At 49.2% G+C, this 25,089-nt stretch overlaps 1 protein-coding gene across 1 annotated transcript in view; it reads left to right on the top strand.

Annotated features, from left to right (window-relative positions):
* GLYR1 (glyoxylate reductase 1 homolog) overlaps nt 1-25,089 on the top strand; it is a 713,235-nt gene that overhangs the window by 460,171 nt on the left and 227,975 nt on the right. The window contains exon 11 of the mRNA XM_069646033.1: nt 13,094-13,204. Within this exon, the coding sequence (XP_069502134.1) occupies nt 13,094-13,204 (111 nt within the window). The remainder of the gene's footprint in view (nt 1-13,093; nt 13,205-25,089) is intronic.

Here is a 25,089-nt window from a genome sequence, read left to right as displayed (position 1 = left end):
CAAAAAGAAAGGTAAGTAAGATAAAAGTATCCTACTATCCGTGAGACCAGTTCTCGTGGGAAAAACTGTGCTATACTGAAAGACAGAGAGAACATTGGAGGAAGTCCTGGTAAGCTAAGTATATCAGGCAGTGAGCCTTTGGCGGAAAGTTACCTGGCAGGAGACTATACTAGGGAATCTACAAAACCCAGAGGGGGATTCCTGGCAGGGGAGTACATCAGGTAGTCCATTTAAAGTATATGAAAAAAGACATTATGAAAAGATACCTGTTATGAGAGTATACCAGGGGATCTAAAGAACCTACTGAAGAATACCTGGCAGTGGATTATACCAGGAAATCAGACTTGAGAAGTTACATAAGAGACACGTTTTCCATCCTTATATAGTGTAGAATAGACACTTTTGCCATCCTTGAAGCAGTTAAGTTACTTTTGCCAGCTTTGAGAAATTGTTGTATGGAAGAGACATTCCTACCATCATTAAGCAACCTTGTTTAGCCATAGTCTCCTTGGAAGAAGCAATTTTTGTTGGATTTATCTATTTGCTTTACGTTTCAACACTTTTTGGCTAATCCTAGACCAGATAAAGGTTTCCTTGCACCTTTGTTCTCTTTTTTTTTTTTAATAGGGACAGGGGGGCCTTTATTCAACCCTTTTTCTTGTAATAAAGATGTCTGATGTTGAAAACACTAACACTTTGTGTGTGCCCCTCACTTCAGAATCCGGAAAACACCATAACATTCTGTCAAACATCTATTTTGACTTTCTTGACATAGACAAGGGATTGGGCACACCAGTTTAGAGAAAGACTGGGTCTTCTTGCTTCAACAAGAACATACAAACTTGAGAAACATGCCTCCTGGTCAGTCTCCCGATTCTGATGTGCCTCGCTACCCATTTGAATGAAGTAAATTAGGGCTACCTTAAGGTATAGCAATGGTTATTTGAGGATCCTAGAGAGGGCGAGAACTCCTGAAATGGGAGGGGATCACATCAGATGAGGAAGTAAAGTATCAGTTTGGGGTGAAGGGCTTTGGAGTTTACCACTACCTTCTGTTAAAGCAAACCATATTGGACACGAAATGGCAAAAGAAATTGCTGAGGAAATTGACAAGAATGGAGGAGGTTCTGAATACGGCCCAATTTGGGAAGTGAGTAATAGCCATACTATGTAGGTCAGTTCTAGTTATCTGTTCCGTCGGATGCACAGAAGTTTAAGGAATGGTGGGAGGGAGAAATCAGCCCAAAACTCTTTGAAGCAACTTGGGACAAAATATGTAAGATCCAGTTCATGGCAACTTATCTAATCTTGCCATGTTGGTCAATTTTAAAATACTTTGGAGGTGGCATTTAGGTAGGGTGAAACTGCCTAAAATATTCCCAGAAACCTTGCCAATATGTCCATGGGGATGCCAGCAGCCCGGGAATTAAGTTCATATGTGGTGGACTGCCCCAATTCAGTTTTACATAAGCAATACACCCTGTGCTGGGGCATTACCGGTCAGGTAATGAGCTGGGCGTAAGTTAGCCTGAGTGAAATGAGGGCTTTAACTTTGGCCCAGGGGCATTACCAGAATGTTAGTAACGCCCTCCCCCCCCATCCTCCACCCCGCCCTGTATCGCTATTAGTATCCCCGCACGTTGTACATGGATAATCATTTTTTTTTCAACGGTGCATTTGCTGTTTCTCAACTAGAAAAAAACTACAAAACATGATGGCTACCATGGAGCCATTGCCGCAACAAAGCTGCGACAGCTGCTCCGGGAACTCGGTGTTCCCGGCACTGGTAATAGATGAAGGAGCGCAAGAAAGGGGAGTTGCGGGGGCGCACTTACCCAAGTACCGGTGGGTAAATGGCAGCCTCCCACTTCCAAGTTGACTCAGAGTTTGGGCTTTAACATGTAGTAAAGCCCCCATTCTTTGATTTTCATATTTTTATTAAAGAAGTATGAACACAAGAAGGCAAGGTAAACCAAAACATGACACCAGAAATAAGACCGTAGCATACAAGTATCAAATAGCCAGTGTCAGATCCTTCCCTCCCCACCCAACAAAACCCTCCCCCAGTAGTGCAAATCGTAGGAAATGGAAACAAAAAGATGTATTATTTGGTCATAGAAAGACATTATGCTTGATCAGGTCAATGGACAAGGCATATACATGATGGGACGTATAGTTTCCAACCCATATAACATAAAGTGGGTATCACATATTGTCAAACTGATGAAATTCCATAATTTTCTGGGTGATGGGGTGTCTGCCACCCGTACGAAGCAGCACCGTTCAAGTGAGCAATGTCTAGCTAAGAGTGGACCACAGATTTCCATTGTAATACAAGGAGTTTTCTAGCTGTAAAAAGCATTAGGTATAAGCTTTCTGGACATTGCATCATCATGCCTATCCGCAGCCCCATTCCCAAACAAAATGGATATATGGGACATTGGGACCGTAGAGCCGTGTATATGAGAGATCTGCCTGTGAATGGTTTAAAACTGCATATCCGAGGGCATGACCAGAATGTGACCCGTCATGCCAGGAAGACCAACCAGTGGCTTATTGTATCAGTTTAATGCTATGCAGGCGTGTGGGAGTAAAGTACACTCGCTAAAGGATTTTATATTGTATCTCCCTGTTGAGTACACTGAGCAACACCTCTTTGATGTCTGAGAAAAAGCTATAGAGGTTAGCTGTGTCTAGAACAGTGTTTAAATCTTCATCACTGCTGCATGCAAGTGATGTGTTCCTGCGGCGGTTATTCAGGGCCACAGCCCGTAGAATGTTTTTATTCTCAGTTAAATTGTGAGATCACAAATGAGTTCGGCTTTGCAGGTCAATGGCTCCCTATTACGTGAGTCAGCGGCAGTATGAGCATTGACAGCGGATTGTAAAGCTGTATATTGAAACCACTCCGAGTCTGAGATACCTAGCAGTTGTTTCACATCATTAAACCGATGGGAATGGAGTCTTCAAAGAGATTCATAACCCTTGTGTTGCCACTCCGTAGTTTGCTTCGCATGTAGAATGTAGTGTGGGGCATAGGACAGCAGTGCTTAAAGCTCCTATTCCTAGCCTCCTAATTGGGGGTGGGGGGGCTGTCAACCAATACCCCCCGCCCTCCGGACCCTACGCTGGGTACTAATGGTCAGAACTCCTTAGTTGGATTACAAAGGGCAGGAAGACTAAAAGTCCTATCGAAGTGGTGAGCCTCCTCCCCACAGATACATTAGAATTTAAAAGGTTTGGGCCATCCCCATGATGGAGAAACTCACTGCACAGGAAGATGTTGCTTCGTTTAGGGGGTTGGTGGGGCTTCTAGGTAAGCACTCAACTGACCATGAAGCACACCCAGTAAGTACCAAGAGGGATGCCATCCCTCCCAATACATTAGACCAGGAATTGCTAAGTGATATGCAATGAAGTGATAATGGAGGAGTAAGGACTAAGCCCTTGACCTGCACCAGAGAGCTATTGAGTGAAAGACCCCAGGGCAGAGGGATCAAGCGAAGAAAAGGAATGAGAAAAGAACAATAATAAAAAAAGGATTCAAATAAGTTGACTTCCTTTTCACCAAGTCGTGTGGCTATTTTGCCGTTCAAGAGGGAATTGTAGACTGCAGTTGTGGAATGAATTAATTGGTTGGCCGATTCTGAACCCATTTGTGACTATAGAAACACTTATGAGAACAAATTTCACACACAGTTACAGTTTTAGTTCTGTGTAAAAGAAATAGACATTGGGGGAAAAAGAATTAAATGACTGCTATAAAAGACACTTATTTCAATTTCATGTTACTGTTTTCATCAAAGATGCATTTGTGTATAAAGCATATTGACCAACATTGCGGGTCACAGCCGCCAAACATGACATGGTGTAACATTACATATAGTGCAGCATACCAACCCAAGACACCATAGCATTTCAGAGCAAGACAGACAGCACACACAATCGCCATAATGTATGTTGGAGTAGATTTTTCTTCTCAAGTGTAATTCTCTCCACCTGAGAGTGCTTCAGCACTTTTTGTGGGACCCTTTCCCACACTCGCTCCTTTTACTCTGATCTTGGGAACTCTTTTTGGTTAAAGTTTTGGAGTCCTGCTTTCCTCCATGTTTTCTGGCATCTGCATTTTACTGAAGTAATACACATCAACTTATGTGCAGTGTTAATGAAAGGCTTCCACTGTAATGTTTCTTTTCCCCCTTGGTTAACACCCTGTAACCAAGGCAGAGGGATATTTTTTAATCCTATTTGTACTTACTTTTGTGAGATCATCACACCTCACCTTATGTGGAGTGAGTGCTGAGGGGAAACATGGTATTCCTTTTTCTTCTCCTATAACATTTTGGTTACTGTAACACGTCCCTCTTTTCAGGCTGGTTGCAGTGTACCTTTTACACAGCATTTTTTGAACTTGTATCTCGGGCTGTCAGGGCGGCTGTGATGGAGGACACAAGAGTCACCATTGTCCCAAAATGGTGACTGTACTTTAAGTCCTGAACAAGATGGGCTTGTCCTTTCTTAGGTCTTTCTCTACCTACCTAGGGGGTAGGTGCCACTAATTCCTTTCTTTTCCGGGCTTCCCTTGGAACGCCTGCAAAGGGTTTTTGGGTGACAGGCAGGACAGGACTTGGGGACAGTCAACCAAAACTCCCCCAGTCCTTTGGAGGAGAAAGTTCCTGAGAGAAACCAGTCTGACTGGGGCAGCTGGCTGTACCCATTGGACAGCCATTCCCAGGTTTCGAATGTTGCATGGAATGATTGGTGGGCTCAGCAAGTGCTCCTGCATAAATTTGGTTGTCCTGGGGCAGAAACTGAATCGACCACTGGAATAGAGGAATCCGAAGACGCACAATGGATGACGACGTCAGCACCTCCAATGACAGCCAGGGCCCACTGATTAAGCACTGCTGTCCCGGCTTCCACTTCTGAGCGACAGGGAAGATCCAAACGAGACCACTTCCACCCTTCGACTGGTGGGCCTAGCAAGTTCCGAGGTGAACTGCATTTTGCTCCCTTTCGTGAAGAGCTGTGATATCCACAGCCTGCAATTCACTAATACCTGGTGTCTTGTGCCACTGTGCTGTGCGTAGTCCCCCGAAGAACGAATCCACCTGCAACTTTGTGGGCATCTTTCTTGACCTGCAGAGACTTGATCCAGCTCTCCAAAGTCCCCTCATTCGAGACGGGGACAGAGAAAAGGAGAAGTCTGCCATTGCAATATCCGTTCTTCAACCGAGCCTTGAAAAGGCACCAACTAGCCAGAACTGAGAAGATCCATTGCTGGGTGTCTGTCTGCTCGAGAGCTGTCGCCAGATCCACCGAAGTCCCCTTCTGTCACCAAGACTGAGAAACCTGTGACCTTTCACTGGAACCATCCTGCAGCAATGATTTCTTAATTTTAAGGTACTGCGCTTCTTCATGTAAAAATTACCTGGAGCTTTACTTGCTGATCCTGTATTTTTGGGGGCCGTAGATGGCTGTATCTCACACACCCCCATGGCTCCCACAGAGATGCATTGGGGATGGACAACCCATTGTATTCTTTCCTGCCTTAGGACACTGGTCCCTGAGGCAACTTCACAAGGCAACCCATAGGCTTCCTTGACTTGAAAACCCTAACTTTACCTGCCTGCAAACCCAGAAAAGCTCCTGTTGAATTCTGCCACTTTTGAAACTTTCCTGCCTATCCTTCCCCTCTGAACATTGTGAGACTCTCATAATCTAGGTTTGGACTCTTTAAGACTGGTTGAAACAAAGTTATAAGATGGAAATGTTAGCATGTATGTTTCAGATGTTTTTACTAAGATGTTACTGTATACGATATTCTGAAAGTTACACCTATTGTCTATGACTTAAGAAACTTGCAAGTGTGTTCTACATGTTTTACTGTTTTTGTATTTTTTTCTTTGCCAATATCGAAGTGTGCCTTATTGTATATATTAAATGACTATTTTTTTTATATAAGTTTCAATGTATCAGTCTTGAATAAGTATATGCTCCGAGTTGTTTGTACCTTCCTACAGCCCTCCTCCCCGCCTAGACTAAGCCCAGCTGCTCAGCCATTCCACTAAACATTTGTGTGGTTTGAGCCAAATCTAAGAGTTGGAACCATGTACATCCAAGGTGGGCTTTTCCAAGTTCTGTCAGTCAGTCACTTGTGTCAACTCCCAATGTTGATCATAAACGGTTGGGTTATTGCGATTTCTCCAGCATTGGCTCTTTCATGGATTCACATGCTGTGAATATTTCCTGTCGTCAGGCTGGGAAACCTCAGTAACTTTAGCTTAGCGTTTTCCTATGGAAAGCTTTGACACTTTAGTTTCCTATCAGCGTCTTTTTGGGTGCTTTAGCCTACACCAATAGGAAGCCTAGTATAAATAGCCCCGCTCCCACGGCTTCCCTTCAGATTTCAACCATCTCAAAACTGTTGGGATCACCTCTTGTTTCTCTTCGTGTTCTACGCGTGCTTTTCGTACTTTGGCCATTGTCATCTGTGGCCCAGAAGAAAGCTCTGTTTAGGCCCTGTGCTACCTTCGGCCTAAAGGTCTTCGAAGGGGACAGCCATATGGATTGTCTGTACCTCCACCATTCTGCGGACTCCTGTGATATCTGTTAAGATTTTTCTCAAACACTGAAGGACCGCAACCGACGGCTGATTTGTTGGCTGAACGAGGGCGCGTACCTGGCCTCGGAGGTGGGTTCGTCCAAGGGAGCCAGTCTTCTGTCACAGCGGTGAAGGGGTTGTCTGCGCACCGCAGAGCGGTGTCGGCAGAACCTCCCGCTAAGAAGCTGCGCTCCGAGATGCCGGCGTCTGAGGTGGGGAGAGGTAGCAAGTCCTCTGCGTCCAGGTCGCATCCCTCTAAAGGGGCGAGTGGATCCTCTCTGGCGAAGTTGGCGCGACAGGGCAAGGCGAAGGTGCCCAGTGGTAGGCCCGAGAAGTCGGGCAGAAGGCCACGACGGGAGATGGAGAAGTCAGTCGCAAGAGTCTTTCGCTTCGAAGCATTCGTCATCAGAGGACCATCATAGGTGGTCTTCCAGCCAGGACTCGTCAAAACACTGTTCCAGCTCTTCATCGAAGAAGACTGTTTTGCCGGAGAAGGGCTGGTCTGTGAAGGCCTCGGTCCCGACGACGAAGGGTTTGTCGACGGATATTGCCTCGCCGACGGTGGTGGTGGTGCAGTCTTCGCTTCTGTCATCTACGGTAGTGTCGTCGGCTCCATCTACAGCCGTAGCTGCTGTCGGCATCTCAGCTGGAGACAAATGGTTTGTTGTCTGAGGGGGAGCCTTGGCAGGCTGGGGTCGGCTTTGGGCTGTTGCTCCCGGTGGACATTCTTCAATAGGCCCTGGCTCTATATTCAGTGTCATCAGGTCTGAAGGAGGAGCAGGAGCCTGTTTTCCACCCGTCTGCGCTGGGCCTGCAGGAGGCTGGTCTGTCTACGTCGAGTGGGGTTCGGGCTGGGCCGCCCATGCACCTGTTGGTGAACCCCCATTCTCTGCTGTCCATGTAAGTGTAAAGTACGCTCCAGTCATTGTTGGGACAATTGGGTGCAAGACTTCCAGCGGCTCCGAGCCTGGTGGCTCCGGTGGTGCGTAGTGTGCCTGTTGAGTCCCCTCGGCCGAATCTCCCCAGGAATTCGCCTCCGGTGCGGCTTCCGTTGCCGGTGGGGTTGGGCCTACCCCGCAGTCACCCAGAGGAAGGGGAGTTGGTTGATTTGGAGCCGGAGAGTGGCCCTTGTGACACGCTGTTGACTGTGTTCTCGTCGCCCAGGAGAGATGATACCTGGGATACAGACCCAGAGGTGGAACCGCCTAGTAGCATGGCTCAGCTGTCTCCACTGGATGATGTTGGGGCATTTCACGCTATGATGGCGAAGGCATGCCAAGAATTTGGCCTGGCCCCTGAAGAACGAAAAGACGGTTTTTTCTTCGATCACATGGGGAAACGACAGAAGGCGGTCTTCTCGGTCCCCATTTTGGACCATGTGTGGCAGGAGGGACTACGCACAATGTGCCACTTTTTATCTGAGCCAGCCGTGACTGGGCATCTAGAGAAGTTTAAGGCCCCAGAATTGACCCCCAAGTGCCTCATGTCTCAGCCCACGCCGGAGTCGGTGGTTTCGGCGGCGGGCAGTCAGAAGGCGAGAAGCTAGCACAAACGTGTTATGCCCCCGGACAGTGAGGCCAGAAAACAAGATGTTTTCGGGAAGAAAGCCCTCAGAGTGGGTGCTACGACGGTGAAAGCTGCTAATTCCTTGGCCATAATGGCCCGGTATGACAGGGATATGTGGCACCGGTTGGCCCCTCTCTTAGATCATCTCCCGTAACAACAACGCAAGGAGGCTATGCTGCTGTTTTGGGAGGGGGAGGAAGCCTCCATCCACAGCATCAACATTGCAGTGGACTTGGCGGAGTCCAGCTTTAAACAAATAAATAATAGGGTTGTTCTATGGAGGCATGCATGGCTGCGCTGCACTGACTTTCGTCCTGAGGTCCAGCATAAAGTTGTGGATATGCCCTGCGAGGGGGAGCAGCTCTTTGGCGAAAAGATTGACAAGGCGCTGAAGGGAATGAAGAAAGACTCTGAGATGGCAAAGTCCCTAGGGGCGCTGCAAACAGCCGTTCTTTTCACCCCTTTCGGGCATTTCTAGGGGCCTCTGATAATGCCAAATTTGCTGCTTCCTGCGACAGAGGTTAGTCACTCCAGTTACTCTTCCCACGGCTTCAGGCGCTCCTTCAAGTGGGCACAGAAAAGCCAGGACTACCAGGCACAACGTACGAACGGTCCAGCGCCCTCAGCTGCTAAGGGACGGCAGTCTAAGTCTCAGCAATGACTGCCATGCGGGCAGTCAGCTTGGGGGCAAAGTATCGCAACACGTCGACGAGAGGGAATGCATTAATACAGACTGAGTGCTGGATACGGTAAGTCTCGACCACTCGGAGTTTCGGCGTCCTCAAATCCCAATTTTGCCAGTGAAGGTGGTGCAGCCGCCCCTACAAGACTTGCGGCAAGAGGTAGAACTCATGTTGGAGAAAGGGGCAATAGAACCAGTTCTGGGGTCGGAACAGGGTCAGGGGGTGTACTCTCAGTATTTTGTCATCAAAAGCCCAATGGAAAATGAGGACTATTCTAGATCTTCAGCCGTTGAACAAGAATCTGCAATGCCTGAAGTTAAAGATGATTAAGCTGCAGGATGTAATCCGGGTGGTGCAGCAGGGAGAGTTCCTGGTGTCGTTAGATTTTGAGGATGCTTACTTCCACATCCCGATGCGGCAAAACCATCGCAAGTTCCTGCGCTTTCTGGTTGGAGACGATCATTACCAGTTCCGTGTCCTCCCATCTGGACTAAAGTCGGCTCCCAGAACATTCGCAAAATGCCTTGCTCCAGTGGCTTCCTTCCTCCGAAGGGGGGGCCATTATGTGTACCCTTGCCTGGATGACTGGTTGGTACGGGGCTGTCACCGGAAAGAGCGTGGGAATCTCTCCAAGCGTCCATGAGCCTGTTACGGCTGGGGTTCGCCGTCAACTTTGCAAAATCCTATCTGACGCCATCCATGGAGTTGGTTTTTCTGTGTGCTCTGTTTCTCAAGCAGGAAAATCTGGTGAAGCCCTCTGATGAAAGAGTGGTGAAGTTGCAGGCCAGGGCGGCCGAATGGGGCCAAGGAAGTATGGTCTTGGTCCACAGTTACATGTCGCTGCTGGGTTCCATGGCGTCCTGCATTCCGCTTATCCCAAATTGTTGCCTGTTCATGCAGCCGGTGCAGGAATTTCTCGCAGACAGGTGGTCGCAAAGTTGGGGGTTGTGGTCGGATATGGTGGTCCTCTCCCGGGGGCTGGCGGAAGTCCTGAGAAGGTGGGCTTGCTCGGACAATCTTGTACGGGGCATGCCCCTGCTGGAGCCGGACTTTCAGTGCACGATAGTGACGGATGCTTCCCAAGTGATTTGGGGGGCGCACCTCAACCAGTTGAAGGCCCAGGGCCTGTGGTCTCGGAAGGAGGCATTATTGCACATCAGCATACTGGAGTTGAGAGCTGTGCACTTGGCCCTGAAATCCTTTCTCCCTCGCATCCACGGTGCCGTGGCTCGCGTGTTGACGCATAGTACCACCACAATGTTCTATTTGAGGAAGCAGGGGGGCACACATTCTCTGCCCCTGTCTGAAGAGGCTCAGGTGGTGTGGCATTGGGCCATTGCTCAGAGAATTCACTTAACAGCTTACCATCTGCCAGGGGTACAGAATGTGCAGACAGATTCTCTCAGCAGAAAAGGGGGCCAGTTGCATGAGTGGAAGCTGAAGGAAGAGCAGGTGAAGAGGATATTCCAGACGTGGGGGGTCCCCCCCTCTCGACTTGTCCCGCCAGAGAACAGGCTGTGCCCATCGTTTGCCAGCAAAGTGGCTTATCCAGAGTCAAAAGGAGATGGGTTCTCATTTCCGTGGACGGGCCTCTTCGTGTATGCGCTCTCTCCATTTCCGCTGATTCGGAGGACGATCCAGTTCGTGCGCAGGTAGCCGTGCAAAGTGATCTTGGTTGCCCCATTCTGGCCCAGGCAGACTTGGGTCTCGGATCTCCTCCATCTCGCGGTGGAAGAGCCGCTTCGTCTGGGTGCAGAGCGGTATCTGCTGTCACAGGACGACGGGAGAGTGTGGCATCACGATCCAGCATCTCACAGCCTAGCTGCATGGCTGCTGATCACTCGGAGTTCAGTCATCTAGGTATCTCACAGGAGTGTCATCGGATCCTGGAGGTGGCAAGGGCACCTTCCACTAATATCTCATACAGTAGAACATGGGTGAGATTTTGTACCTGGTACGAACAGCAACCGGGCGTGCGGCCAGTGGAAGTTTCGCCGCCCCAGATGCTCCCATACTTGCTGCATCTGGCGCATGAGAGCCTGGCGTTGTCTACCATAAAGTACATTTGGCTAAACACTTTCTGAAAGGGCTTTTTCGGACTTTCCCCCGGAGAAAAGGTTTGCTCCGGCATGGAGTCTCAATATGGTTCTCTCTGCTCTCATGAAGCCGCTGTTTGAGCCCATGTCGACGGCGTCCTTGAGGTTCCTCTCGTAGAAAGTCGCATTTCTGGTTGCAATCACGTCTGCTAGAAGGATTTCAGAGCTTCAGGTGCTGGTCATTGACACGCCGTATTTGCGCTTCATGACAGATGAGGTTCTCCTGTCTACTAATCAGCACTTAATACCGAAAGTGCCTTGAGTGTTTCACAAACACATTAAGATCGCCTTGCCCTCGTTCTTCGTTAAGGCGTCCATGCCGGCGGAAAGAGACCTGCATTCCCTGGACATCAAGAGGGTGCGGAAGTTTTATCTGGCCCGTACTCAAGACTTCAGGAAGTCGAAGCAGTGGTTTGTGGCTTTTGGTCCCTCCAGCAGGGGCCAATCCATTTCCAAACAAGGACTTTCCCATTGGGTCTCGTCCACAATTTCTTTTTGTCACTGTAAAGCTGGCAAGCCCTTCAGGTGCACTCCTAAGGCCCATTTTACAAGATCCACGACGCCGTTGGCGGTGCTCTGGGCTGGAATACCGCTTAGTGCCATTTGCCAGGTGACTTCTTGGGCGGTGCCACATACCTTCACCAGACACTACTGTCTCGGACAGTAACATATGGAAGATGTGCAGGTGGGACGTGCGGTCCTCCAACACCTGTTTCAATAAGGTAGGCCCTGCAGCTGCCGGGGTTTTTTGTTTACTCTATCACTTGCTGGTTCTGTTATAATGCATGTTGTTGGATGTTATCCTGTATGTTCGTGGTTATGGCCTGGGGGCATGGGGTTGGTTTGCCTGCCATGCACCGCCAGTGGTTAGTCATACTGGTATGTAATCCATTCACAGCATGTGAATCCATGAAAGATCCAATGCTGGAGAAGGGAGTAGTTTCTTACCTGTAAATCCATTTCTCCAGCTTTGCTATCTTTCATGGATTCCTTGGTTCGGGTTTCCTCTACTTTGGAGGTTAAAATCCTACGGGAAGCTGCGGGGGTGGGGCTATTTATACGAGGCGTCCTATTAGTGTGTAGGCTAAAGCACCCAAAAAGACATTGATAGGACACTGAAGTGTCCAAGTTTTCCATAGGAAAACGCTAAGCTAAAGTTACCAAGGTTTCCCAGCCTGACGACGGGAAATATTCACAGCATGTGAATCCATGAAAGATACCAACGCTGGAGAAATGGAGTTACAGGTAAGAAACGACTCCCTTATAGAATTGAAGGGCTACTGTCTCGGGAGGATAGCTCAGGGGGCAACGCGCTCGCCTTGGCAGCAGGACGACGCGAAGCAACACAGGTTCGATCCCCGGGTCTGCGCTTAGAAACCTCTCGTTATAAAGCATGTTATAAATAACCAATTCAAATTATGCAAGGGCAACAAAAGGGGGAAGGAGGAAGAACATTTTGTATCAACAGTGAAACAGACAGTCTGCTTTAAAAATTGTGATGATGAATGCATGTTTAACCCATAGCAGAGGGTAACATAGCACAGTGCATTTGCATAGCAAAAAACATGGCATAGTTTAGCACATTGGACAAAGCATGATGTAACAGAATATCAGCACCACAAAGGTAAAATGTCCCAAATAAGAGATTAGTGGGTTCTTGGAGACAGGACATTGGAGCACCAGGCATCAGCCCAGTACGACATGGGACCCGATTTAAAAAGAAGTGCAAAAAAACAAACCTGGGAACATTTCATCCCTCTTGCTGCCGCCCTGTTAAGAAGAGGGCAGCTTTAGTGTGCAAGCAATCTTGTTGCAGTCCTGGAGTTGGCCATGACCCTGTCATTGGAATCTATTGGAAGCAAGGCGACGCAGAGTAACACAGGTTTGATCCCCGGGTCCGTGCTTAGAAACATCTGGGTATTAAGCACACTATAAATAACCAATTATACATTGTCTAAATTAACTGATGGTTTCAGGCTTTTGCTCAACTGTTTAGAATGTATCTCGTTTTGTTCGTCAGACTTTATCCCCTGTCTTCCTAGTAAAGGGCTTGGGCGTTTTCAGCAGGAACCAGATAATTGGTGAGCTTGTTAACATTTTGTTTCCCACCACTGATTTTGTTTTTCCAACTCTGATCCTTGTAGTGTGACCTATTCATCCAGGAGGGAGCCCGACTAGGAAGAACTCCAGCCGAAGTAGTTTCAACGTGCGACATCACCTTTTCTTGTGTTGCTGATCCAAAGGCTGCCAAAGATGTGAGTATTTCTACATCTGTATCTGCAGCTCTGAGGACAATTATCACTGATCATCAGTAAACTATGCTTTATAGATGACAGATCGTGCAATGTTGGGGCATATAGGGAAGGGATTTCTAAGTGGAGATTGGGTTGGAATACGTTTTTTAGTTTTAGGAGATTCTCAGTAGAGGACTTAATAGTGTTGTTATTTTACCTTTATAAAGTTATGAAGTAAAGGCTAGAACAAATAGTAACAGGCCACAATATCTTTAAAATTCTGCAAGACCCGCAGGCCGAGTAACTTAGTTTAGTTTATATGCTTGACCTAAGAGAAATTTACTCAACAGATTAACCTGATGGCATAATATTTTTTTATTAAAAATCCACAGTAATGCATGAAGAAACGTTACCAGCAGTGTTAATGTGCCTTTTCAATAATCGCCTCTTCCTGGACACTTTGGAACAGAGTGTACTTGTAGAAAGCAGTGTACACAAGATCACCCCTCCACTTGTGAAGTATCATTAGGCAACGCTAATATGAGGGGAATAATACATTTTGGTGACAATTTAGAGTTTGCAATAGCTTTTCAGTTAGGTTGGACGAAGTCTAAAAGTTAGAATATTTGGTAGGGTTAGGAAAAATGAGCATATGCACCATCGGCCAAAGCCCAGGACATGGTTACACTGTCAAATAATGTTTGGTCACATTAAAGCAAAGGAGTGACAAGTAGTGTTGGACATTGCCAGAAATAGCATGGTTAACTGCAAACTGATAAAGAATCAAATTGATAGGAGTGACACTGTATGTGATACGTGAATGCTCTAACCACAAGGGTTCAGGAGATCCCCAATAACGGTGAGACGGATTTGCAATTGTCTGAATCTTTGAGAGCGGGCAATTTTGCTTGTAAAAATGTTGTGCAAAATAGCACTGTCCTATAGACAAAAGGCATTTTCCTGGAAGAAAAGGTTTGAAGCTTGGACTAACCTGCCTGCCCACATTGTATTGCCCTTCTGGCTTTGAAGTAGAGGTGAACTGACTGCTACTGGGTTGTCCTTGTCTTGTGTGTGACTTGATTGAAATGGTTAGTTCTTTAGTTTCTTCTTTTTTTTCAGGTGGAAAGCCCTCTACCCCCCCCCCCCCCCCCCCCCCCCAGCCCCAAGCTTTTTTAAACCGATCATATCTCTGCTGTTGTTTGGTTTGTTTAAAGAGCCAACCTATATAACCCTACAGTTGAGTTACTTTCTAATGATTTGTGTCTTATTGCATAACAGCGTTGGTAGCGGCATGCAGGACATAATGGCCACTGCCTACTGCCGGCTCAATATATGCTCATTGTTAGGGAGAATTCTCAGAAATGTGGTAGTTCCTCTCTACCTTGGAGACCTCCAGCAACTTTGCTGGATTTTGAGGACTTTGTTTTTTACCTGGAGAGAGAGTGAGACCCTTTTTCTCACCCTCTCAAGTATTTGAATGTGATTTTGAACTGTTTCTTTTGGTTGTGGAGTCTTGACAAACTTCGTAGGCATCATCTTTTGCATTGTGTCACACAGCACCTGCAGTGCAGGGACACAGAGAAGTCTTCCAAATTTCCCAAAGGTTTAAATACCTTCTCTCGGATAAACTACTGTTTCCAAGAGCAGTAAAGTGAAATTGACTTTACTGACTTTCTAGACCCAGCACACGCTATCTTACAATAGGGTGCTGGAGGGGTTACTTAGTATCCCCTTTGTCAAGCTTCTCATATAACAATGTTATGTTACCCGTTCCTCAATGAATGGCTGGTAGCAGTGGTTTACTTATAACTACCGTGGTGTGCTTTTACCATGGGCTGCAGTTGCAGCTACAGTAAAGCATCCAAGGGTGCCATTTTTGTCAAGATTGCGCTGGTCTTTTATCGCCATTTCTTCTTAGAAAGGTCCTTCTTGAGATTTACACTGCGCGCCAAACCAGGTTTGGTCTCTATTGTTCGGTTTGCCTTTGGCGGGATTCATGAGTGAAGCCCGGCTCTGGCTCCAGGGTGTCTGGCGGGGGCAGGAAGCCAGGCAGGTGCCCGAAAACTCCCTGTGCTTTGTCTCCTAGGAGACAAGAATGCACTTGATTGTGATTGGCCGGCTGGCTGTCCAGAAAGGATAGCCACCCTGCTGGGTGACTGACTGTTAGGCTGGTAGCAATGGGAAAATCTGCACAAAAAGCAAGGCTTTTTGGCTTGGAAGGCAGAGTCGACGACTGGACGAAGGAATCCGAAGAAGAACTTGAAGAGGACGCCTGCTGCAACTCCCGGACCATTGGGTTGCCCGGTGAATCTTTGCTGCTGTGCAGAAACTCCAAATTTGTTTCGACAGAGAAGCCCCTGCAAGAACTTCTCCGCTTGAGTTGGTGGTACCAATCAACTCCAAAGTAAACCACTTGCACATTCTCTCAGAGCTGGTTGAAATTCTACTACAGTTGCTGCTGGAACTGAATAGCCAGGGAGAGGAGCACCACTTTGTGTGCATTGCTTTTAAGCTTGTCAAGAGCTCCAGAAAGGTCCTCCGGACACCCAGGAAGCAGGACTGACCGAGCCTGAGCCACCTCAACAGAGTCTGGACCACAGATGCAAGGAAAGTCCATCTCGACGGCCAAAAACTGCAGTGATGCTGAAACAGTCAAGTGCCACTTGTTTGATGATTACTGGTTGCGGTCGGTTACGTCCCATTGCAGTACAGGAGTCCCCAGAAGTCCTCCCTCTTGTCCCTTTGACTGAGGCCCAGGAACACCAGGATCTGCAGAGCTGCACAGGAACAGAAGTCGTCTGCTGCACTTTTCTTCAATCTAAAGGTACTGTACAGTCTAAGAGAACTTAACTCTTGTTGTGTAACTTCTCTGTTGGTGAGACTTGTTGTGGATGCCCTGTAGAGTTGCTGACAGCTTCTTTACTTCACAAGCCTAAACAGCTTGTGGCCCTACTTTGAATTATTCTTTTCTACAAAGACTTCTAAAGCATTGTGCAAGACATTTTACCTACCTCTGAGAAGTGCTTCAGTTCACCTAGACGTTTGCCCAATTGACTTTGGCCTATCCTGGCTCCCTGAATGACTCTTCTTCCCACCGTTAGTGTGGGTTGTCTACCTTCCATGAAGGGGTTAACTAGCTTTGCATTGGGGGGTTTACAAAAGTACTTACCTGCTTTGAGAATATTTTTGAGATCTCTTGTTGTGTCATACTAACTTTTCTCTTTGACAAACTCTTTTTTCTTTGACAAACTCTAAAGTCTGATTCTAAATGCCAACAGTAGTATATTAATTTCGAGGGGATTGGGTCCTCCGACGTATTCCATATCTATGACATGTAATCACCACAGCTGAGCTGCTTCGGAAACTTTTTTCGGCGTCCTGCGTCGATGCGCCGTCGTCGAGGACCTCGTCCGACGTCATCCGATGTGATAAGTAGGACGCACGACGCCCGTAGCCTCAGTTGTAGTTCCGTTTTTTCCGCGAACGTGTTGCTTCGTGAATCTCGTTTAACGCCTTGACTCTTTGGAGTTCTGTTCTTCTCGGTTCTTCGAACCGGTTCGTTTTTGTGAAAATCCTTCGTGTGAAGATGTCTTCTACTTCGTCTTCGACCCCGCGTCCGGGCTTCAAGAAGTGCGGGGAGTGTGGGTCCAAGATGTCGGTGACGGACTCGCACGACGCCTGCCTCTGGTGCCTCGGGGAGGCCCACGACATGGATGACTGTATCGACTGCCAGCCCCTCACGTCCAAAGCCTTGCGCGAACGTAAGAAGTTGTTGTCGGTAGGTCGGGTGTCCAAGCCCCGGAAGTCGAAGTCTGCGGGGCTTTCGACGGATGATTCGAGAGGTGACTCTCCGCGTCATCGTCGGAAGTCTCGTGGGTCTCCTTCTAGAAGTCGGTCTCGCCATTCCTCAGCCTCTTCGAGGCATTCTCGGAAGCGCCGACACCGGTCGTCTTCCAGGTCCTCTTCGGAGGACTCTGCCCGGCACGTCGCTTACCCCACCAGCCGTGCGACGCCGGAGGAATGGGCTTCCTTCAGGAAGAAAATGCTGGCGATTCTTGAGTCGCAGGGTACTAAGCCGTCCGCGCCCCCGAGTGGGGTCGGTCGTGAGAGGTCGAGAGACACCGCTCGCAAGAGTGGTTGGCACGAGTCACGGGAGAGGTCCCGTTCGGACAAGGAAACTCGTTCTCGACGTACCCGTTCCAGGTCCCGGTCCTCGATGCATTTGAGACCGTGTGCACCTGTGAGGTCTTCGAGGAAGACATCGACGTCTGAGGCGTCGAGGGCGTCGACAGGCTTTTTCGAGGCTCCGGCTCCGAGGAAGTCGTTGGAGCCGTCGACGCTCAGGTCATCGAAGGACACGCTCGGGGCTCCGGCTTCGAGGGCTGTGTCGACGCCGCCGATGCTGGCGGCGCTGCATCAGACGTCGACGCCGATTTCGTCGACGCCGATCCTCTCGGCGCCGATGCCTGTTCTCTCGACGCCGGCGCCGATTCACTCGACGCCATCGGCGCCTTTCGTGTCGGAGGTACTCCGTGGCACGGGGGAACCCCCTAGGAAGGCTCTGGTTAAGAGCAAGCACTCTTGGGTGCCTTCTTTTCGCCACCTGGAATATATTTCAGAGGCGGATGAGGATTCTGATGGCCTGGTTCCTAGTCAGGTTCCAGATGAAATTGTCTTGGGCCATAGCCAATTTGACGATTTGAGGCAGTCACTGCATGATGCCAGTGGACTGGACACCTCTCCGGAGGTGGAGTTTTGTAGGCCTGAGCCTGGCTCTCATGCCGATTCCTCGTACTGGCGCCTTATGGCTAGGGTTTCTGAGTACTTGGGATGGTTTGCTCCCCCAGGGGAGTTTGTGCAGGATGATCCAACGGACATCCTTGATGTTGGTCCCCCAACTGACCCGGTACTGCCGTTCCATATGGCTTTACAGAGAAGGGTGGCGGCGGCTTGGACTGCTCCGGAGATTCTCCCGGCGGTGGGCAGATCCTTGTCGCGAAAATACCGTCCAGCCAGTAGCGACCCCTGCTACTTGACCAGGCACCCCACTCCGGAGAGTTTGGTGGTGCAGGCGGCCACGGCCCCGGCAAGGCAGGCGTCGTACCCTACCATCCCTCCTGATAGGGACGACAAACGTTTTGATGGCTGGGCGAAGAAAGTGTTTTCTTCTGGTGGTATGGCGCTTCAGGCGGCCAACTCCATTTGTGCCTAGTCTCGTTTCATGCACACTCTGTGGAACTGTATTGCGTTAGCGGCTGAACATATTCCCGAAGGGGACGAACGGGATGGTTTCCTTGCTATGGTCCAGGATGGTAAGGATGCCATGTGTGAGTCCGTTCAGTCGGGTTTGGACTTAGCTGAATGCGTCAGTAGGTCCATGGCGGCGAGCACCGTGATCCGCAACCACGCAAACTTGCGTAAGTCGGGGTTTGCTCCTGATGTGCAGTCCCGGCTCCTCAACATGCCCTTTGACGGTGAACACCTTTTTGGCAGCAAGGCTGATGAAATCCTTGAGAGGTTGCAGACCTCAAAAGCTGCAGCGAAGTCGTTGGGTGCTGCAGTTCGCCAACCTCTGCCTTTTCGTCCTAGGGGACAGCAGTGGAGGGGTGGTTCCTTTCGCTATTACTCGTCCTTCAGTAAAGCGAGAGGAGCTCTCAGTCAAAGGGGCCAACGCAGGGGTACCAGAGGTGGACGACAGGGTACCCGTGGTGCCAAGGCCGCTCGGGCAGTTGCCTCTTTGCCCTCAGGTAACGCTGCAGCCGCTCCCACTCAGTCATGAGGCCATGTCCCATGGTTCGCCGGTTGGGGGAAGGCTGGCGCAGCATCTTGTAGAGTGGCAAGCCATTACTTCAGATGTGTGGGTTCTGGAGATCATAACCCACGGCTACTGTCTTCCCTTTCGGCACAAGCCTCGCGACAATCCACCGGGGAACCTCTCTTTGCAGAGTCCGGATCAACTCCTTGCGCAGGAAATTCAAGCCCTGCTGGAGAAAGGCGCCATAGAACTGGTGCCTGTAGCGGAGAGGAACAAGGGATGGTATTCCCCTTATTTTTTGATTTCGAAGAAAGACGGGGGATTGAGACCCATCATGGACATGCGCGGTTTGAACAAACTCCTCAGGAAGGACAAGTTCAAGATGGTTACTCTCTCTCAAGTCCTCCAGGCCCTTCAGCTTCAGGACTGGTTGGTGTCACTCGACCTCAAGGATGCTTACTTCCATGTGCCGATCCATCCCAAGCACAAGAAGTACCTGAGGTTCGCGGTTGGCGACTGGCACTTTCAGTTTCGGGTCCTGCCGTTCGGATTGACCTCCGCCTCGAGGGTTTTCACCAAGCTCATGGTGGTGGTGGCAGCGCATCTCAGGCAAGAGGGGGATTCACGTCTACCCCTACCTGGACGATTGGTTGATCAGGGGGAGCTCTCCCGAGCAAGTCCTGGATCATCTGTCCGTCACCTGCCACTCCCTTCACAGGCTGGGCTTCTCCCTCAATTTAAAGAAGTCCCATTTGATGCCAACACAGCGGCTCCAGTACATTGGAGCAGTGTTCGACACTTCCCTGGGGTAGTGTTTTCCTCCCCAGGTGAGGGGTCTTCACATTCAGCAGATGGTGCACAAGTTTCAGCATGCCCAGACGCTCCCAGCGTTAGAGTTCTTGAGGTTTCTCGGCCTCATGGCATCCTGCATTCTTCTGGTGTCAGAGGCTCGCCTGCGGATGAGATCTTTGCAGTGGGCACTCAAGACGCAATGGTCGCAGTCCTCTGGCAGGATGTTGGACCCGGTTCAGGTGCCGCCCTCGGTCGCCCGGGACCTTCTGTGGTGGGCCGTCGAAGGCAACTTGATGAAGGGGGCTCCATTTTGGCTTCCATGGCCGGAGGTGACGATCGTGACGGATGCATCCCTCACGGGATGGGGAGCTCATGCCAACGGGGTGACAGTCAGCGGTCTTTGGTCTCCGTCTGAGTCCAGACTCCATATCAATCTGTCGGTGCTGAGGGCCGTCGGGCTAGCCCTGAAGGCTTTTCTGCCGACTGTGCGAGGAAAGAGTGTCCTGATCCTGACGGACAACACAGTGGCCATGCACGACCTCAACAAAAAGGGGGGGGCAGGGTCACTTCCTCTGTGCAGGGAGGCGATGCAGCTCGAGTTCTGGGCCATCCAGCAGGAAGTTTCGATCTCGGCAGTTCATCTGGCCGGAGACGAAAACGTGACGGCGGACGCTCTGAGCAGGCAGAGCGCGATCTCTCACGAGTGGGAGTTCGCTCAGGAGATTCTCCTGGAGATCTTCGCCCTTTGGGGGACCCCTCAAGTGGATCTCTTCGCCTCCAGTGTCAACCGGAAGTGCGAAAGGTTTTGCTCGCGGGAATTTCCTCCAAAAGGAGCCTTAGGAGACGCGTTCGTGGTGGAGTGGTCATTCCCACAGCAGTACGCGTTTCCTCCAGTCCCCGTCATCCCGCAAGTGCTGCGGAGGTTACGGAACTTCGGTTCCCGGATGATCCTCATTGCTCCGGCGTGGGCTCGGAGGACGTGGTACCCGGACCTTCTCGACTTGTCCATCTGCCCTCCACGTCGTCTTCCCTACCGAGACGATCTGCTCTCACGGGAGGGGGGGTCAGGTTCTCCATCCAGAGGTCAGATCCCTCAACCTTCACGCTTGGCTTCTGAAAGGTTGAGGTATAAGGATTGGGACCTCCCTGAAGAGGTGATGGAGGTGTTGCTTTCGGCCCGAAGGCCAGCAACAAAGTCTCTGTACCGTTGCCGTTGGCGTAAGTTCTGCGACTGGTGCAGAGTTCAGAATGTGTATCCTATTGCATGTGACATCCCCATGGTTCTGTCCTTTTTACTTTCTTTGGCCCACAGAGGCTTGCAAATGGGTACCATTAAAGGTTACCTGGCGGCGCTGTCAATCTTTAAGCGCTCGTCTGAAGAGTGTTCTTACTTTAAAATCCCTTTAATTTCACAGTTTCTGAAAGGACTCACTAATGTGTTCCCTCCGTCACCTTTCCTGGTGCCCGGTTGGGATTTAAACCTTGTTCTTAGGTTTCTTATGGGTGCTCCGTTTGAGCCTTTACATTCTTGCCCTTTGAGGCTGTTAACTCTGAAAACTGTGTTTTTAGTTGCGGTTCCTTCCGCTCGCAGAGTGAGTGAGTTACAGGCACTTTCAGTTAAGCCACCCTTCACTGTATTTCACAAGGACAGGGTTGTCCTTAGAGTTCATGCTTCTTTTCTTCCGAAGGTAGTGACGGAATTTCATTTGGCCCAGAAGGTTGTTCTTCCGGCATTCTATCCTCCTCCGCATCCTGGTAAGGAAGAGGAGAGGCTCCATAGGCTTGATCCTAGGAGAGCTTTAAGCTTTTATGTTTCACGCATGTCCCGGGTCAGAGTGGAATATCAACTCTTATTGGTTACGCTGGAAAGCGTTTGGGGCAAGCTGTGACGAAACAGACTTTGTCCCGCTGGATTATTTTGGCCATCTCGGACTGTTACCGCTTGGCGGGTAAGGACCCACCGGCTGGCTTGCGGGCCCATTCTACCAGGGATATGGCTGCATCTACTGCCCTGCAGAGGGGTGTTCCTATTCGCAACATCTGTGATGCAGCCACCTGGGCTTCTGTACATACATTTGTATTTCCCTATTCCCTCGATTCCATCCGAGGACAGGATCTGGCCTTTGGCAAGGCGGTCCTTTGCTCTGCTATTTGATTGGCTATTCTAAATTTTGATTCTAAATTCTTTCCCTCCTCCTTGCTCTGGTACTTCTTTGGGAGTCTGTAATAGATATGGAATACGTCGGAGGACCCAATCCCCTCGAAGAACAAGTTACTTTCTTACCTGTTAACGTTCTTTCGATGCGATGGTCCGACGACGTATTCCATATCGCTCCCGCCCTGCCTTCCCCGCTGCAGAATTTCTTTTGCGATTGCAGCTTACGTTCCGCAAGGCTTTGTGTCTGACTGGCAGTTGACTAATGTCACACGTTCTGTGGGGAAAAAAAACTACAACTGAGGCTACGGTCGTCGTGCGTCCTACTTATCACATCGGATGACGTCGGACGTCGGAGGAGGTCCTCGACGACGGCGCATCAACGTCATCGACGCAGGACGCAGGCGCCGAAAAAAGTTTGCGAAGCAGCACAGCTGTGGTGATTACATGTCATAGATATGGAATACGTCGTCGGACCATCTCATCGAAAGAACGTTACCAGGTAAGAAAGTAACATGTTCGTCCACAGTATCCTAGTTACTAAAGTCACCTGTGTAGTAAGTCTGTGTGCATCCCAAAAGGGTACTTAATGATTTAGAAATATTAAGAGTGTGTATCTTGGGAGTGTAATTGTGTGTTACTATTATATTGCCCCTTCTGAACAAGGCTTACTCTGACTGTTAAATAAATTAATAATTGTTTAATCAAGAACCCTTGTTTGTAAGAGTTTATTTGAATACTTGTCACTGTGAATCTCTGTGTAACTCCCCTAGAGCTCACATTGACCCCTCTTGAGATGAGCCTGGCTGCTCAACATGCTACCAACCTGTGTAGTACAGACTTATTCCAGGTTGGGTTCCTATTGCTAGGAGGCCAGGGTTGTTGTTGTGCACCCAAAGGGCACTGGAGACTTGCATTAGCTGCCCTTTGCAGAGCTGCTTGCATCTTTGCTTTCTCACAAGCCTCACAGCTTGTGGTCCAACAGTGATTCTTTTCTATAAACTCTCTTTAGGACATAGTGCATGACTTTGTGCTATCTACTGGAAGTGCCTCAGCTCCCCTAGACTTTGTTCAATTGACACTCGCTGTCCTGGCTCCCTGCAGACTCTTCTGACCCTTTGACTTTGTGTTCATCTGTCCCTCATAAGTCATACATAAGTTACTTGTATAGCTGTGAAAGGGTTAACCTATACTTCATTAGGGAAATTTTAAAGTACTTACCTGTTCAGAGAACTGTTAACCTTTGTTTCCTTCCCTAACCTTGTACGTTCTCCACAATCTCAGTATTGCATTTAAGTGTTAGTGATATATTAATATCCAGTGTTCTAGCTATTGAAGTCACCTGAGGACGTTGAAGTGTGTGACATCCCAAAAGGGTATCTACTTACTTAACTGAAACTGAAGGAGTGTATTTTTGAAGCATATTTCATTGTTGCATACTACCCTTTCTAAAGAAGTCTTATTTTAAAAGCTGTCCGTAGATTAATAATTATTTTAATTAGAAACTTTGAGTATAAGTGTTATTTGAATACTTGTCATTGTGAATCTCTGTTGCACCTCTACAGCTTACATTGACCCCTCTTGAGATAAGTCGGGCTGCTCAGTCACTCTACTAACTTGTGTAGTACAGACTATACCAAAGGTTGGGTTCCCCATTGCCAAGAGGACAAGGCTGGTGTAGTCTCCCACAGGGTTACTACATACAATCTTGCCTAACAGTAATCTGCAAATCCGTATTCGGCTACATCTACCTTGTCATCGGCAAAACTGCCAACTGGCATACCCTTGTTGATGAAACTGTTGCCCAAATCGTCGACGGGCAAAAGTGATTCCTGGTATGCAATTGTTATGGCTGCTGTTGTCACTGGCGTCTCCCACACCCGCACACTGTCTGCTATAGTAGCTCATCCACAGGTAACATTCCCTAACCTGGGAGTGGCCTTGCTACCTGGTGGTATTGTGGTACCAGAGCCAAGTCTATCCCAATTGGACGTGGATGAAGTGGAGGTGGCCATTATCTCACCATAGTTATCTACGGCCAGAACATCGCCTCCCAGATGTTCACCACGGGATGAAGCAAGTCTGGTCAGGCTTCCACCCTTAACCCCTCTGCATTCAGCACAAACCATCAATCCCTGCCTCCAGAAGGGATATGTCACTGGACATTTTGTCAACCCTGACCACTCTGGTGGCAACCTTGCAACAACGTTTACTATTACCATCCTTGGCTACTGAACCAATCAGGCGACCTTGCACAGATGTCTCCAGATCTTCCAGGGGATTGGATGAAATCCCATGCCAAACCAGGAAGGTGAAACACCATTCAGTACCAGAGAGGCTAGCAGATATTGGAGCAGACACAGATCCCAACGACGGAACATCCACACACATACCCACACTGATGAGTTTGACGACTTCATCACTGCTGATGGGGAGCCAGATGACGTCCCGCTCACTGACTTACCCCCTGATGAAGTAGGTTCCTTCCGCACACTCATGTCCAGGGAGGCTACAATGCTCGGCCTTGCACTGGAGGAGCAGCGAAATGAGTGTTCTGAGAACAGCGCTGGAAATTGATCATGTCTGTACCACTGCTAGAGAACATCTGCGAGGATGACCTAGTCACCCTGGCGCATCCCGCAATTGTCCCAGCTAAAAAAGACCAGTCCGACAAAGTACAGAGCTGCAGAAAGCGCTGCTGCCTGCCTCCACACTCGACCCACCCCAGATTCCATTGTCTCAGCAGCTGCCAGGAAAAGGTCAGCTAACCCATCATCGTCCTGGTCTCTTCCACCAGACACAGAGGGCAAGCGTCTCGACGCCTTCGGTAAAAGGATCATTCCTAACGCTGCCACGACTCATAGCGGCTAATGCAATGGCCATACTTGCACGTTACGACTGCGAGTCATGGTACAAGTTGGGCCCCTCGCTGGAGTTCCTTCCAGATGACAAGAAGCCTTGGACATCTTCCACGAAGGCGAGTTGGCATCAGACCAGGCCATTGCTGTCTCTGTAGACATCACTGACACTGGTTTTTTCCAGCTTGGCAATAGAGCGGTCTCCCTTAGGAAGGGTTGGCTCAAGGCCACAGGTTTTCAACCCAATGTACAGTCCAGGGCTGTGAACATGGCTTTCGACCGCTCCTCCCTATTTGGGACGAAAGTGGATGAGGCCTTACAATCAGTAAAGATGAACGCGGAAACT

The sequence above is a fragment of the Ambystoma mexicanum genome, chromosome 2p, assembly GCF_040938575.1.
Source record: "Ambystoma mexicanum isolate Mex_15411 chromosome 2p, UKY_AmexF1_1, whole genome shotgun sequence".
Taxonomy (NCBI): domain Eukaryota; kingdom Metazoa; phylum Chordata; class Amphibia; order Caudata; family Ambystomatidae; genus Ambystoma; species Ambystoma mexicanum.
Note: the sequence above shows the minus strand (reverse complement) of the source record. Positions and strands in the feature narration are given on the sequence as shown.